This window comes from Adelges cooleyi, unplaced genomic scaffold (assembly GCF_023614345.1).
Source record: "Adelges cooleyi isolate 19-005CV unplaced genomic scaffold, UGA_ACOO_1.1 ACOO_flye_CR_arks_rails_tigmint_CR_PRNA_247, whole genome shotgun sequence".
Classification (NCBI taxonomy): domain Eukaryota; kingdom Metazoa; phylum Arthropoda; class Insecta; order Hemiptera; family Adelgidae; genus Adelges; species Adelges cooleyi.
Window position 1 is genome coordinate 5,221,769 of NW_026095912.1, and position 17,545 is coordinate 5,239,313.

At 32.5% G+C, this 17,545-nt stretch overlaps 2 protein-coding genes across 3 annotated transcripts; one reads left to right on the top strand and one right to left on the bottom strand.

Annotated features, from left to right (window-relative positions):
• The first annotated feature begins 118 nt into the window (after nt 1–118).
• Nucleotides 119–3,409, top strand: LOC126836346 (mitochondrial proton/calcium exchanger protein-like). Its single transcript, XM_050569601.1, has 9 exons — nt 119–233; nt 468–611; nt 687–824; nt 1,202–1,405; nt 1,478–1,927; nt 1,969–2,115; nt 2,297–2,406; nt 2,629–2,827; nt 3,237–3,409. The coding sequence occupies exons 2-9, from the start codon at nt 480–482 to the stop codon at nt 3,360–3,362; spliced, it is 1,506 nt and encodes a 501-aa protein (XP_050425558.1). The 5' UTR covers nt 119–233; nt 468–479; the 3' UTR covers nt 3,363–3,409.
• Nucleotides 3,410–4,099: 690 nt separating this feature from the next.
• LOC126836345 (cytochrome P450 4C1-like) lies at nt 4,100–10,514 on the bottom strand. Of its 2 annotated transcripts, none has more exons than XM_050569600.1 (13): nt 10,330–10,514; nt 8,997–9,100; nt 8,107–8,213; nt 7,905–7,998; nt 7,189–7,389; nt 6,831–6,903; nt 6,507–6,633; nt 6,364–6,436; nt 5,946–6,052; nt 5,807–5,875; nt 5,491–5,659; nt 5,087–5,266; nt 4,100–4,868 (listed from the first exon to the last, which is right to left on the bottom strand). In XM_050569600.1, exons 2-13 carry the CDS (start codon nt 9,076–9,078, stop codon nt 4,693–4,695), a joined length of 1,458 nt encoding a protein of 485 aa, XP_050425557.1. In that variant the 5' UTR covers nt 9,079–9,100; nt 10,330–10,514; the 3' UTR covers nt 4,100–4,692. The 2 variants fall into 2 exon arrangements, with proteins under 2 accessions (XP_050425557.1, XP_050425556.1); XM_050569599.1 differs by having other exon boundaries at nt 8,997–9,186.
• Nucleotides 10,515–17,545: the final 7,031 nt, after the last annotated feature.

The following is a 17,545-nucleotide window of genomic DNA, read 5'->3' on the forward strand; positions in this document are numbered from 1 at the left end:
CGACGTCCAAAATAGAAGAGACTGTGAATATTGTAAATCAGAAAACTCAAAAGAAAAACGAAACGCAAACCGCATTGCAAAAACCCAAACCGCCGTTAAAACAAAGGGTAATCGACGAACTCAAGCACTACTATCACGGTTTTAAACTGCTGGGACTGAACATTAAAATTTCGTCGAGTTTAACCGTGAAGAAGATAAAAGGTCAAGAGCTCACGCGAAGAGAACACAATTTAGTGAGTAAATCAAATTAGTGGTCCCCAATCACAAACCTAAGTAGCCTCAGTGAAATGTATGGTTAACACAGCGATAGACTTAACTAAATAAAACGATTTTTAAACTAGTCGGGTCAATTCAAGTCAAATTCAAAGAATTGCAGACTCTCCCTCAATTGTTACTAATACCTATCTTCGTGTTAATATTACTTACGCACTATTATGTTTAAAAAAGTGTTTATATTATTTATATAGTTAGTGCAAACCATGGCCGATCTTTTTCGCCTTGTACCTTTCTCCGTGTTTATCGTCGTGCCGTTCCTCGAATTTACATTACCCATTTTCATTAAGCTCTTTCCGGGTATGTTGCCAACTACGTTCCAGACAGATCAGGACCAGGTATAACCTTTAGGAGGATCCTTGCAACTCTGCAGTATCAACAGCTAATGTGCGTGTGTGTGTGTACCTACACAGGAAACAAAACTCAAACAGTCTCTCAAGGTGAAGCTAGAGATGGCTAAATTCTTGCAGGAGACTCTCAACAGCATGTGCGTGGCCAGAAAGAGCTATACGTGCGAAAACGCTAAGGAATTCGCCGATTTCTTTGCCAAGGCAACATATAATATTATTACTATAACTTATCTTACAGAATATTAGGTGTTTACAAACCGAAGCCGGATCTTGGTGTCGTGAATTTAGACTTATTAACTCATGGACGGCGTTTTCCTAATCCTTATCCCTCTTTTTTGTCACATACTATGAAGTGAGGATTTTTGTGTACCTAACACAAAACTATGGTAAAGTTTTATGAGAATAATACTTTCTCTCTATATCTCTTATTCGATATAGACTTTCGTTTTCTCTCTCTCTCTCTCTACTATCCGTCGAGTTATTAATTACGAGATAAGTTCCTTTTTTACATTTTTAATCTTCTTTTATCGAGTGTGTATACATTCGAGGGTCGTTCTAAAAGCGACTCCGCTATGCAGGTCAGGCAAAAAGGAGTGGTCATACCGGCCGAAGACATTCTCAAGTTTTCCAAGTTGTTCAAAGACGACATTACTTTAGATTCGCTCGGCCGACCACAGCTGGTGGCCTTGTGCCGTGTCCTCGACATCCGACCAATTGGAACTTCAAACGTTTTAATATGGCGAATAAAACTGAAACTCAGGTCGCTGGCGATCGACGATAAGGTGACAAGGATACATACACCAGCTGCAGGTGCCGGTTGCAGGGTTTAACGTGGGTTTCTTACGAATTCGCAGGTGATCCAAAAAGAAGGCGTGAACTCTCTGTCGCTGGCCGAACTCCAACAAGCGTGCAAGGCTCGCGGTATGCGCGCTTATGGTTTAGCCGAAAAACGGTTACGGCAACAGCTGACACAATGGTTGGACTTGTCGTTGAACGAGAAAGTGCCCCCGTCGTTGTTAATCATGAGCAGCGCGTTCGGCTTTACCGAAAACATTCCCACCAGCGATTTGCTGGTCAAAGCTATTTCGTCTTTGCCCGACTCGGTGGGCGTGTCGACCGAAGCGGATTTGGGAGAGCGCGTAGGCGCCATCGACAACAAAGCCAAACTGGAAGCTACCAAAATGGAAAAACAGAAATGCGAAGAAGAAAGAAAAGAACGTATTGAAGAGTCTAAAGCTGGCTGCGGGTTCACGCCGTCTGCTTCTTGTGGGAAATCCAACGAGGTGGGCGATGGGCGCAACGGCGTTTGTTTTAGACTTCTGACCGATTTTTGTTTCATTCCTAGGGAGTGTCGACGAAGGACTTGAAGACCCTGGAGTGTGCGATCGAAAACTTGGATCAGAAAAAGCTAATCGTCGAAAAAGAAGAAATCAAAGAACTCAAAGGCGAACTCAAATGCTATCAAAAAGTAACACATTGCACTTTTTACAGAGTTGGTAAAAATTTAGCGAAGACGTTATGGGTATAATTTTCCGGGCTAAAACAAAAATAAAACCACTCGGTGTTTTTGGGCTTGTGTGTTTTGCTGCCAACTCTGACTGCATGATAATTGTGCGTGATTCGGATGGAGCGCATGACTATTGTTTATGTCACAGGACGTCATGAAAACCGAGAAGGAAGAAAAAGTCAGCGAGTCCAAAGCGGCCAAACGTCTGTTCAAGCAAGTGAACAACATGATTACGAACATGGATTTGGCCGTAAAGGAGCTGGAGGAAAAAGAGAAGCAAATTAAAAAGGACATCAAAACGAACGAATCGGCCGAGGGCAACACCGAAAAAGACAGGTTAGAATAACACTACCAAAAAAAATCACTGTATAAGCCGTCAGGGATTCAGAAACATGGCAATGCACAAAGCAGCGCCACCGGAAATTTCACAAATTTCGGTCTTATGATGAACTAGTGTGCTCGTACTAGTGTATAATATTTACTGTGTTTAAATAATAGAACAACTATTAATATGACGTTTGTTATACATTATATAATGACGTATGACAGTGAACTAATCAAGATAGACGAAATCATAGGAGCGGTAAAAAAGCTGCAGAGCGTACCTGACGAACACAGATTGCAAAAAATCAGTCAAGTCCTGAGTAAATTAGACATTGATAAAGATGGTTCCATACCGTTGGACACTGTATTAAAGGTAACTACTTTAAAAATTTATGTTTTTTTTATAGAAATCTTATTAGAAATTGCCAAAACAGCTTAAGACTTTGAAACACAAAATTTAACAAAACATAACCCCGAGTAATTTATCTTCCTCTTTTTTTTTAATAGTGGTTTGTAAGAGTAACCACTTTTAATGTAACTACTAGATGGCGTGAGATATTACTTAATACAACTATAATATTATATGAGATTTTGTAAAAAAAAAAACAACATTTAATTTTTAATGTTGGTCTGTGCCCTGTGTTGTAAAGAGTTAACTGGGTTTATGCTAAGTTTGGTAGGCTCTACATACAAAACATGTTAATTTTATTTGGCGAATAATCCCTAACATTTTAATATATTGGACATTAATCATTTTTGCCGTTTGTCTATTATTTTTTAAGGTGCTTCAGTTAATTGGAACGGAAAACGTTAAGTTGTCACCCAAAGAAATGGAAATGATCACCCAATTAGTCACCAAAGAAAAAGAAATGAATGACAAAACAAACGATGAAAGTAAAAACAAATAAATGTAATGTCGCTGACCTTAAATCGGACACAAAAACGACAGTCCAGCAAATGGGTTTGTTCAGGACAAAAAAAAACTTTAACCAGAAATAAATTTCCTTTTTAAATTGTCAACAAAATTATGTTAATGTAGTTCAACTTACAATCTCAACAAAAAGGATTACTGTAGTAATTAAAAGTATTACTAAGTGCTTTTGGGCAGACCATTTCGCTACATATTTGACTTATAATATACATACTTAGGTAAGTAACTAGTAGGTGTATTTTATATTCAGTTGACCAAACTACTATGATTTTAATACATTGGTAGAGGTTTTGTGCACATGTTTAGTTTAAATAAATGTTTTATTAGTAAATATTCAAAGGTAGGTCATCAAATATCGTTGCAATTTAACACAATGCAGGTACCTTTGTTTCGGTTTAAATACTTACATCCGGTGAGAGTCTGCTTGTGCATTGCTTCGTGTATTCAGCCACAGACAAAAAAAAAATAACAGATTATCAAAAATTTTAAATAAGGTAATTCATTTTTTGTACTCAGTGAATGTTAGCTAAATATCTAATAAGTTAAGGATATAAAAAATACTACTTTAACAAAAAAAAAAACAAATTTTGATTTTATAAATAACAACTGGTATTTTAATATATTTATAAATTGTCCTAATTTAGAAATAACTACAAAATGGCTATTACTATTTGAATAAGTATTTATTGTTTTTATCTCAACAGTCTTTGTTTTTTATTAAACGACGAAATTTCATGAAAATAAATATAAAATTTGCCTTTATAATATATTTACAGCACAGCGGTAAGATATATAACAACTAGAATTAATAAAATAGCACTCTTGACTCTTCGGAATACTTGGAGAGTGTATTATATTTAAATAAAATGTTAATTTTCCATAAACAAGACAATATTTTACATATTATTATTATTAATATAATTGTTTATTATATTATTATATTATTAATAGTATATTTGTTAAAATCGAATATTGGATTCAAGTTGGGTTAGTCAGAAACGTATGGACGTGTAGCTCTATTGACTTCCCGGAGAGTCGTGAGACGTAGACATGATAATGATATTTGCTGGGAAAACAAAAATTTTCTAATTTGTTTAGATATGTTTTGTTACACTCTTAGATTTCCAACTGCAGTGTTAATTATAAAGAAAGAAGTACAATAATCGGTAGTTACCACACCGTTACTTCAAGGTTTCTTACGATACAGTAGACACACGGCATAATGATATTGTACTGAATGATGGTTCATCTCTTTAAGTAACTAAATATACAAATATTGTGTCCGTGACAACTTGATAACGTTAGTGTCAAATGTAGGATTTTCGATTTCTCGGTTTCAGACTGAGTCTGATGCCGTTTTTGGGGACCAGCACCGTGTTGGGCACCACCACCATACTTTCCCTGGGATCTTTGGACACGACCACAAAATTCCTGACCACGGCCGAAATGACCGTCTTCTCGGCTAGCACGGCGAATTTTTTACCTATAGAAAAAAAGGAATCTATAATCTGTTCATTCAAATTTTGTATTTGCCAAACAACAGTAAAACTCTAGGAAAACATATTATTTAGTTTTTATTTCCAAGTGGATTGGAAACTTTTATATATTTTTATTTTTTAGAAAAGTAAGGTCTAAAAAACAGACTGAATATAAGATTTAACGTGTATCTAAAAGATGTATAAAAACAAAAATCATTCTTACCAATACAATTTCGGGGACCGGCGCTGAACGGTATGTATGCGTACGGGTGTCTGTGCTTGGAGTTTTCTGGTAAAAAATTGTCCGGGTTAAATGATTCGGGGTTTGGAAACTGTTTGGGATCTCTGTGTAAAATGTACGGTAGTATAAACGTGTCAATTCCTTTGGGTAACACGTATGTTCCTGATTAAAAGAAAAAAAAAAAATTAAGTATTAAACTGTTGTTAACGCGCCTAAAATGTGCTTTCGAATGTACATGGCTTGCTCTTATGTCGAATACTTCTTTAGACATTATTGTCTTAAAAATGAGAGTTTTGAGCAGAATATAATATTAGAACGAAATGTCGTTTGCTGCATGCAAAAAGATTGATTGTATCATGTTAGATTAAGCTCATTAAATTATATACCAAAGTGCTCGTCTTCTGTTAGCTTTCTCGATATAAGTGGCACGCTCGGATAAAGACGGAGCGCTTCTTTAATGCAGTTTTCTAAGTATCGCATGTCTTTTAAATCTTCCATCGTCGGATCCCGGTCCGAGTCACCGAATATATTTAGAAGTTCTTCGTACACTTTGTTCTAAATAATATTATATTTTAATTATAATTAAATGTCAATTAACACAATTTTCGTAGAATTATTTGTAGTCATTTTAGTGTAACATCATAATAACAAAATTGTACGAATAATATTATAATAATTGGTTTTTTACTATTGTTTCTTTACCTGTACTGCTTGATTGTGTCCCAATAGGTATAGACAGTAATTGATGGCTAATTGTGTGGTATTTTGACCCTGAAAAAAAAATTATATAATAATCTATCACTTCGTGTTAATACTTGACAGTTGACGGTCGTTAACTTACTGCAAAGACGAACGTGTTGACTTCATCTCGGATATCATCGTCTGATAAACACTCTCCGTTTTTTGATGTTTCTATGAGCAAGTCCATGAATATGGCTTTTTTATTGCCTAAAATTTGTAATCGTCATTTATATGAGTCGATGGGGATGAATAACAATAATCTGATCAGGAAGAAAGAGTATAATAAATTGTTTTGATGTTTCATGTTACTGATAATAACGAACAACAAGTGGTAAGCAAAGTAGAGAATAGAAGAATCGGTCAAGACAGGCAACAGGTTTGTCGTGTGACAAAAATGTGCTATTTAGAGTTATTGAAACTTATTAGCTGCATTAAGAATGTTGAGATTGATGTGTGAGATGCTCAACAGAATTAGGAGTTAGTATTTAACGACGCTAATAGCAATTTACTGATCAAACCTTTAGTTTCTAACTCTCCGTAACACTCTTCGTTGAGCTGATCTTTTAAAATTCTTCTTCGTTGTTTTATCAACTGGAAGCAGACAGATTTTAAGCGTTAAACCTCAAAAGATCTTTATCAAACTCCCAAGATCCATACTCACGTCATTTGTAAACGCATGCAATACGGTTTTGTATATGATTTCTTCTTTTCCTTTTTGTGTGTATTTAAATATCCAGTTTGGCCAAAGCAGCGGCCTGATCGTTCTGTACGTAGCGATATCTTCTAGTCTAAAAAGGAATCATTGGAACAATCTTGTATTGGGCGATTATTAAGATGGTAAAAGCGATTGAGTTTAGCTAAAGTTGAAAGCATTCGCAGAATAGTGACATTGACCGGCCGTACTTGGCAGATTAATCAAAACAAATAAACTTTCTATCGTTTAAAGAAAACTACTCACAGTTGAATGATGTTTTGAAAAAATTACCTGTGAATGGCGTTGACGATTTTCCACCTATCGTTTTCCGTATCGTCGTCTAACGGTATGCCCATGGCTGTTTCTGTAAAAAGTCAAAAAATATATCAGTGTATGAATATAGGAGATAATGCTAAGTTATCCGTAATAGCGCCAGAAATCCTCATAATATCCCTAAGGATTTCTTTAGTGAAATAATAAATGTCTCAAGGACATTCTAGAGGGATCCAATGATCTAATAAGATCGTCCTACAAATGTCCTAATTCATGACTCTTTTGGAGAAGCATTGTAGGTTTTGTTTTATTTTCCTTTTCCGGTTTGTAACGCCTATAGATGGACTTCCAAGTGTTGTAAGGGTTGTTCGCTTACCGCATATGAAGTCCATAGTGAGAGCTCGGGTGTGTGGGCTTATGTCGAAGAAATCGTTTGTTGGGTCTTGATCTTTAACGAGATGTTTGAGGTCCTCAATAAACTGACGAGTTCTGTTCGTGAACACTTCAACAAAACTCTTGAGGATAGCGAAATGGAACGTTGGCGTGATCAGTTTTCTATGCATGTGCCATTTGGCGTCTAAACGATAAAGCAAAAAAAAAAAAGTTAAACAAGCTTGTAAACGAAAATTGATTGAAAAAAAACCCAAGCATAAGTATTTAACAGATTGCTAGAAAGTAATAAATTCGAAATTAATAACAAGAATCACAGAAAGAGATTAAACCCCATCGACTTATTTAAAATTCGCCCTCCTATTGAATGGTGTCAGATACGTACATATTAGTTATAAATATTTTTTGATGTTTTCTTTTTATCATCCTGCAATCAAAGCTATTCTATATGATATATCATTTAAAAAGTTGATGTAAGACTAAAGTATTTTCACATATAAGTCCTTAAATGTATGATAAAAATTAAAAAAGTAAAAAACCCAAAATACATTATTCAGTTTTATACATTAGTATTTATTTATTTTTCCTACTCATCACTTTCTGATATTTTTTTCTGTGATTTTATTCGTACAATTTGTGTAATTAAAACGACTAATTTGGATGCATAGATAACACACCAACACAATGTTAAACAACATTTACCTTTGTTGGTGATAAGACCTTCGCCCAACAACGGCCTGAGACTATTGTAAATGTATCCTTTTTCGTTGTGTTTGTTTTTTCTGCTTATAATTGCCTGGAACGATGAATACAATTTTCATATTCAAAATATAATATTGTTTAGTTCGAATAATCTAAAAAAATACTATGTGTATTACTACAATGGTAAACGTCTAAAACTTACTTGAACTGCCTCGGGCGATTGAATAATGATTATCGGTTGGAACATCAAAAATACTCTATTGAATAATGGGGACGATTCTCTCCATTCCATGGCGTAATTAAAAAAATCTTAAAACCATTACATAGCTTAATTAGCATAGTTACTACATACGAACAATAAATACTTGATTTTTTTTTGTAAATTTTTAAAAATACAATAAGGAATTAATTAATAGTATAACAATTCTATAAATAAAATGAATCAAGTATTTTTTGAGAAATTTTTAATCGAACTATGCTATAAAAGAGTCTAGTTGACAGTTTTATTGGAATGTTTTTTCTTGTAATAATATGTAACTGTAATTTAAAGCTCCATTCTAGAAGAGAACGATAAATCTTTTAAAACATTGAAGTTTATATTGTGTTTTTGGTTTGTTTTAATTTTAGTCTTTAACGGCCTATTAAGATTTAAGAGTCTCCTTAAAAGTGGAAAAAATGTTTGGGAATTTTTTTAAAAAAAAAATATTAGATTTAAACTACATACATTAAATTAATATTGACTTTATTTTTAAATAAATATTTTTATGAATGTTGAATTTTTATGTATGTTTGAAACTTGCATGGATTGAAATATCATGCCGACGATTTTCAGATTCTCAGTGACATGGATACATCTGAAAATCATCCGCATGAACTATTTGTATATTAAATAAAATAAAGAATAGAGTGCGAGTATTCTATTGGGCTTAGATCACATGTGTAAGCATGTAATGTAGAATAATGATTGTTTTGAATCGAATACCAAGTTATAGAATATAATAATACTGTATGACTAGTTCTAAGTTTGGCTGAAATAGTATTAGGTATATTAGTATGAAATTACTTACAGTTAAATTTAAAACATTTACTTACTTTGCTTAGACATGAACGCTTTATGATTTCCAAAGAACCAGTGAGTTTTTGGTCCAGGAAGTAGCCTTGCCATCGAATACATGCGGTACCAGTCTAGTATGATTCTGCTGGATTTAAATGTTAGTATCAAAGATAGAATAACGGGCAAAGCATATATAACGCTGTTCTTCAATTCTGTCATAAAAATTGCCTAAACCATTAAATCCATTAATTCAAATAATATTACTAAATGATTGATTTTGTTTTTTAATTTTTCTCCGTCCACTGTTCTATCGATTTTATCCAGTACAGTAATAAATTTAGCTCAGCTGGATCAATACAACTGTTATTAAATTTGAAAGGTATTTAATAACAATCAAAATGATTCGATGCGAATTTCGCTTTAGTGTAAGAATCCAGCACAGTAAAAAATTAGTACCTATCTAAGACAATTGGCGAATAATAATTTTTAATAGTTAACATTGACCAAGCTAGGCGCTAAATTACTGCTTTCTTTCTATAAAGAAAGCATTACTGAGTTTTAAGTTCTACAATACCTTTTTTCTCTTCTTCTTATTTCTTCTACGTCTTACCTAACACAAATGGATTAATAATGCATTTGTCGTTGTTTCATTTCTAGATTGCTTGATTTGTTTTACTTCATAGTTTTTGAGTAATCAAGTAAGTTAAATAAGTATAGTTAATTTGTTTGTAATCCAAAACAGTAAGTTGGGGAGGCTAACTTTTTATTGTGCTGGGTTCTTATGACATTTTACCGAAATTCGCATCGAAGTAGCTATTGTGTAACTTTCTTACTGTACTGGTTATGGTTTTCGCTGTGCTTGTTTTTTTTTAACTTTAAATCTTACTTAGAAGTGTTATTTTAAATTGACTTTATTTATTAGTGTATTTGTTGTATTATAAATTTGTTCATTTTCAAAAACTGAACATTCTAATTTAATATAAAGCCAAACCAAAGGAAACAACATCAATCAATCACACATTTTTTTAAAAATAAATGAAAAAAAACAAATTTTTTATTCAAACCATAATATTTAATAATATATTGAAACCTTTTTTTTTTTTTTTGCAGAAATTTAGGGTAGCATTTTGTAAACATCTCCGATCATATTTATCATATCTCTTTGACTCCTTAAATAGTTTTTTTTTAATTTGTAATTATTTCTTTGTAAAAAAAAAATAAATAAGTAGTTTAAAATCAAATAATGAAAGCGAAAGGCTACAAGTGTAAAAGTGTCTTTAACTTGCTAACTCGTTTTAACTAACCGATAATACTGCGCAAAATAATACACGTATTACTGGAAAATCCATTTTCAACAAATATTCGACTTACCATAAGTAACTGCATTTTTTCAGATAATTGTGAAAATGATTAGAAATAAAACCGGCACAACTCTTCTAACCGGGAGAAACAAGATATACCGAAATAAATCTTAAAATATTATAATACAGATGTAAGCATTTTTCGGCAATAATTAAGAAAGCGGAATTATTCTCACTGCAGCAATACGTGTCCGCAATCCGTGAAACTAATTGAGTAGTAGACATTTAGAAAATATTCGTCTGGTATGCAATGTTAAACTTTTTAAAATAACGTGATCGTGAATAATTCATGTGCCAAATTTAAGCGAGACGCATTTTTTTCTAGTGTTGTATAACTAGGGCAGTAAAATGGACTTAATAATAAAATATATTTGTGAGTAATTACATTTTTTGTTGTGCTTCTTACTAGTTGACATACGGCAAAAACACTAATAGTGATAGTAACCCTTAATAACAAGTGCTAATAGTTTTAACGTTAAGTTGCATAATTTATCTACTGCTAATTTTACATTTGTTCTATGCCTGCTCAAAATTAGGCCGGAAGAATAGTGCCATTCATAATATACTTCAACCGGACAGGTCTATAAAACGGTCTATTAGGACATATACAGGCAACATATTGATGTAAACAATGACATTGAAACTTTTTTTTTAATGCAAATTACTGTCTGAACCTACTAATATCGAATATATTATTCTTACACAGACATATTTTGACTTCACGTTTTGAGAAAAATTAAATTTCTACGCGCTGTATTTTAATAACTGAACTCAAAATTTAACAATGATCGTGGTAGAAAAATATTAAAATTGTGTAATTTTTAAATAGTAAAATAAAATTAGGTGACTGAAATTCGGATTTTTTAAGTATCCGGAGAATCAAATCAGGTTATAACTTTTTTAAATGTTTACCTATTTAACAGAACTACGGTTACAAACGAGTAATTTTATTACTTAATTTAAAAAAAAATTTCTCTGAGTAAATTGATAAATTCGAATTTGTGAAAACTGGAAATTCTCATCGCTAATGCCGTGGCCAGAGCACAGGAGAGGACAGATGGAGTGTAACTTTGGCGGTTTTTATTTATTTTTTCATTTTCAGATTTAACAGCCGATAACACAGTGTAGGTTTGTTAAAAGACACACGTCTTGACGTTTGCGAATTCATAAAACAAATTATATAATTACATTATCGGATTCGGGGGGGAGGGGGGTAATTTTTTTACGATTCGTTATTTACAATAATTTATGTTGTCTAAAAAAAATCAAAAACAAATCCGTTTGTCGTCGTCTGCGCGAAAATCTTCTTGTAATCCTCGCCGAGGTGCCACAAGCCATACAAGTGTACCCACTAAGAAAGCTCTATTACAATTTGTCAACGTTCGATGTTCGAATCAGGCCGATAATGCGTTTGTTGTAAACGGCTCGCGTGCCAGTTAAAACGATAGCGATTGACAAATGATGAAGAGCCGGCAAAGGCGCTTATGTCGACAAATGTGCCCACGTTATCTCGTTTGAACATCAGATGCCAAAACCCTAACCGAAGCAAGCGACACGACCCGAGTGGAGCGTGCAAAACGGATATTGCATACAATTGCACTTATTCTGATGTGACAGCGTGTGCCAAGTTGAGACCTTTGAGCATATTCATTTACTATGTAGAAAATTAATATCTTTAAAAAAAAGTTTTTGCAAAAATTTTGTTGAAAACGTCAATTATACAATGTGTTAAGGTAGATAGAGCACATAGATATTTTGTTATATTATAACTAATGCCTTTAATAGTTCGTAAAACAAATAGGAAATTTTAATTAAAAAGAAACCCCTTGTGTGTACGATTAGGTACAGACAATGACTATCGACAGAATATGTTCATAAGGCAAAACGCAAGTACAAAGGGGTCGGGTTTTGAGTTGGACGAAGCTGACTCAATGTCATAAAATTACATTCAAATAAACGTTTAGACGCGAATCAGTAGAAATACAACTATTGATAATAGTATTGTAATGGCAATAATGATTAATGTACTTAATATTATTGTACCTATTTTTACTATTAATCAACAGTTGATATTTGTTGAAGAGACTTATGACTCTGAATTCAAGTACCAAAAATAACACAAGTCTTGATTAGTCGAACAAAAAATAACTTTATGTTTACATTTAGTCCAAGGTCTAAACACAAACAAAAACTGAATAACTTGATAAAAACCATTTTTTTGTTTAATATTTGTTTGTATACACGTTTCTCAAAACTCTATAATATGTGAAATGTAACAACTTAAATTACAATTTGTAAAATACTGGCACGTGAAAATAATAAGTAAACCCGTGTGCATAGATGCACAATCGATATGCACTATACACATTTAATACGAAAACCGTTAAAGTGATTAAATTCTTCGAGAAAAAATACAGGTTTAAAAGGAGGGTTTTCATGACGAAATAAAGTTTATGAAAGTTTTACGGTCAAGACCTATTTCAAAAAGAAGAGTTTTTCTGATAATTATGACTGGTCGATAAGAAGTTTTAATAATAAATGCTTAAGGAGTTATTATCGTTTATATGAGTAGGCGGGGCGGAAATTGTGCATAGATAAAAACAATACTCCACTGTGCTCCTTTCTTTCACAGTTATAAACGTTAATTACTCCAAGTATAATTATTCAAAACTTGTTATATAGGCCAGTAAACTTTACAGAAAAAAAAACGAATCCTTTAAATTGGCTTATCAAATTGTAAAAAATAAAGTATAAATTGTAATAATTTGTACTGTATTGGTTTGTATTTTTAATGATTTTAATTTTTATAACACAAAATATTTACTGTATAACATTATAGTGATTGTGTGTCGAATCTTCGTGACCCTCACTGTATAGATACTATATTTGAAATTTCTTTATCCAATTTTGTCTCCAAAACTAAGAAAATGGTTTAAATTATTAGTTGACCTTTGATTAATATACTTTGTTTTTAGCTCTGTTTATGTTATTTTTGGTGTTTAAATTAGGCTTTTTTTTTTTGGTATTTCATTAATCATCTTATTGGTTTATTCCCCGTATTTGATGTCCAACCAAACATAGTTGAACTTTTCCACTTTCAAACAGTTATTGATGTCTACTCTAGAAAGCATAATACATGAAATACGACAAAAGGTATTTTATGAAAACAAATCTGAATTTCCCCTATTGATGTGACTGGCTGGTATGAAATAAAACATATTAATCTAATAATACAAAACGTTAGTCTCGGGCAATCCAGCCCGGTATAGGTATAATTTATTCTTAAAAGAGGGAAACACCGGTCGTCGTCCAAAGGTTTTCGGACTTGGGACGAGGTAAACGAGGGGAAAGACGGGCATGGGTAGACGGTGAAAAGGACATTCGAATAGCAAAGAGGAGCGCCGTACTTTAATTAAATCCCCCTCTGCGCGTAATCTTCTTTGTTAAAAAAAAAAGAAACACACACACATATATATAATACATATATATCTGAATAAAGTGTATACATATATTTTCAAATTCCCGGTCATCGTTGTTTTCCGAATTCTTTCTGCATTTTTTTACTATTCCTTCTTCCTTTCCCAGCCTCCCCCCCCCCACCTGTACGTTTATATTATAATACTGAAACGTCGTTTGTAGTTTTTACCAACTTTGTTGTGTTAGCGAGACGGCCGTTTGAGAGCCTCTCGTTATTCGCCAAAAGTCGCATAAATAAATCCGCAAACAGCGATATATATAGTCGTTTGGCTGTATTATTTTTATCAGTTCAAAGGTTTGCGAAACGTGTAATGAAGTGGCGGCGCAAAGAGAACCGACCTTACCAATATTTAAGTATAAGTGGGTAAGTATTGAATTTAACCAACTGATATAAAGTATAAAAGCTATAAGGAACTACTATTGACAACGATTCAATAAAAATTTTGCAGCAGACACAATTTAACATAATATATTTTACTTATTCTGTCGGTTTAGGAGATTTATATGTGGCTTGAAAACAACATCAAAAGTCAAATAAAAAGTTGATTTCTACTTTTAGTATTTCAACAAATTGCGAGAAGTATTTTTCAATACTGAGAAGTAAGTTAAATTCAAGTATTTTTAAGGGGATTGCATGCGCTCTGTTTTTTCGTCGATTTAGACCAAAAAGCCTGCAAAATTTTGACTACTGAGAATGGTCTGATTTTAATTCTGTAAAAAAATTCGAGTTCTTTGGCAGCTCACTAGGCTATGTAGGAAACAGATGTTTTGCTTTTTTTACGTAAAAGAATTGGGTTTCAATATTGAAAAAATTGCAAATTTAATTAATTTAATTACAAGAAACTGAAATGTTTAAATAAAATTCGGGTACCTACATAACATAGTAAAGTAGCCAAAAAATTCGAATTTTGTTTACAGAATTGAAATTGGTCCAAACTGTGTAGTCGAAATTTCGTCTGGCTTTTTGATCTAAAATAACCAAAATAGCTTTTATTCATAGAACAAATTATTTAAATTAAAAATAATACCTCGAAGCTTTTACAAATTAACCGGTAAATTAATTGGCACGGTCGACATTTTGTTAAAACCTCTTTTTTCTTAAATATTGCCCATACAAAATTCCTTAAAAACAAACCGCATGTAATCCGTGGTTTAAAAGCCTTTGTTTATCAGTTGGATGAAGCAAAAAAATACTAAAAATGTTCACCTGTAAAATTGAAAAAAAGTTAACATTCAACGTTGCTCCAGGCACCCGTTCGATTGTTAGAGATGACCAAAATATAAGACTACAGTCTTCAGACACCATTGATCAGATTTTTTTTTTGCCATTGAACTAATACTAGTGCTGATATTGTAAAAAAATTTTAAATCCCAAAACGCGGAATGTTAAACGAAAAATACTTTCCGGGCTGCTTATTGAGATTGGAATGTCATTATAATATAATATTATCTATGTCTAAATTATTAACTAACGAACAAATTGTTCACTCCGTCCTAGTCTACCCAAGTTTTTTCTCTTTTTTTTTTTTTTTACTAGATATGTACTTATTTTTGTCGGACGATCATCGTAGTGAAGGCTGGGCGTTGCATTGTGTTGTCAGGAATTTGATTTCGGTGGAAATAAGACGGGTACGGGACGGCCGCCCGAGGGGTTTAAGTTCGAACGGCAACGCAAAGAAGGCTGCGTACTTAAGATAGTACGAGGCAGTGGCTCCTTTGTAGAGCTTAACGACACGATGTTCGTGTGTAGAGGTATATATATATATATATATATATATATATATTTATTTCTGAGCAACGGTGTGGAACGTTTTCATTTTTCGTCCCGACTACTGTACGTCTTATAATATTTCCCCTATTACATCGTCAGGTTTGCTAATCTCTAGTCCGTTGCTTAAAACATGTTAATGGCATATTATTATTATAATTAAAAAAAAAACACGTCAAATTTCGTTAAACAATATAATTTATCAAAGGATAAAGATAATATTTTTATATTATTATACATGCAACTCTGGGGCTATGCGAAAAAGTCAAACATAATGAAAATCCAAGCCTTTCAAAATATTGCACTTAGAAAACTAACGAATGCTCCACCCTACGTGTCAAATCATACACTACATTCCGACTTAAAATTAAAAACAATAAATGATGAAGCAAAAATCTTTTATAAAAGATTCCATAGCCGCCTAAATAATCATCCAAATCCATTAATAAAAAAATTCGCCACCCCTACAATACCTGGTAATCCTCCGAGACGTCTGAAGCGTAATTGGTGTCGAGATCTCTTAAATTAAATTAATAGCAAGTTAACAGAAAGTGTTATCAATGGGTGGCTTCTTTCAACAAAACTTCATGATTTTATAACATTTATCACGTATTCTTATTGTGTCTAGTATAATTGATACAGATTGTTTATTACGTGTAAAAATAAAAAAAAATAAAAATATTATTATACACACTTATCTTACATGCTATATGCATTTTTTTACATGTTTACATTTCTCTTTAACTCAATAAAAACGTGTTGAGAGTTCTATGTTCTTTAAATGGAACTAATGCTTACTTAATTTTAAAGTGATACCAAATATATTTTTGTCGCTCAACACACCAGTTGCCAGATTTTATTCTACTCACCATGTATTATTCAATTCCACAGTTTTCTTACATAACATACCCCAAATACCTAAATGTCTCTTATAGACACATTCTAGTTTCGATTAAATTAAAAAAAAAATATATATATATATAATTATATATTATTCTACTTGGTTCATTCAATTGTCAATAGTGTCTATCACAATAGTTGATTTTTTTGAACATTTGCGTTGATAGTATATTAGTAAATGTTATAAAAATGTATCAATATTTTTTTATCACATTAAATGTAAAAATATTAATTTAGTAAATTAAAAAACAAAATCAGTATAATAAATGTGTATTGTTTTCAAAATTATTAAAAGTAAAATCATGTTAAATAAAATATTTACTTCAGAGGCCTCTTGAAATGTTAACCTTAAGGATGATTGGAATCCGTAACAGATAAGGGTCTGCTGTCTATAGCATACCTAGTTCCGCCTGTCGTTTAAGTTTAATAATTTAATACGATGTAATAGCTCGGGATGGGTTCGGAGCTATTTTATACGCTATATAATAATCTTATTATAAAATACAACAAACGACAGCAGCTGTTGCATTTTAACTCGGTTGTGGCGGCGGCGTTTTAGCTGTTTTTGGTTTGATATCGTTCGTGTAGTCTAAATTATCACTTTACTTTATATATATAAAACAAAATTATATATATAGAGATAAAAATATACACATGTATACTTAAGAAGAGCAAAACAAATGATGCGCTTCTAAGTCCCACAAACGTCTAGAGACGATATAATGTAGAGGAGGTGTTACATAAAAAACGACTTAAACGTCCGGCCGTCCTCTTGCCGGCGATAATAACTTCCAAGGCGAATCTACCCTTTATCGGCACACGCCCACGCTCCGGTTGTCTACAAGTGTGATTTAGAGCCCACCGACAATGCCTTATATTATATTATTATTATATGTGCTTGGCAATATGACAGTAGTGCTTGCCTATTTGTACTGAGTCTTTGGTGTTGCACAGAAACGGGCATTTTTTTATGTAGTTAATACAAAGAAAATTGTGCAAAATATCATAAATCGTTTAACCAATAAACTTGTTTACTGTTTAAAATTATTTTTAAACTTTTCAAACTACCTTTTAACAACAC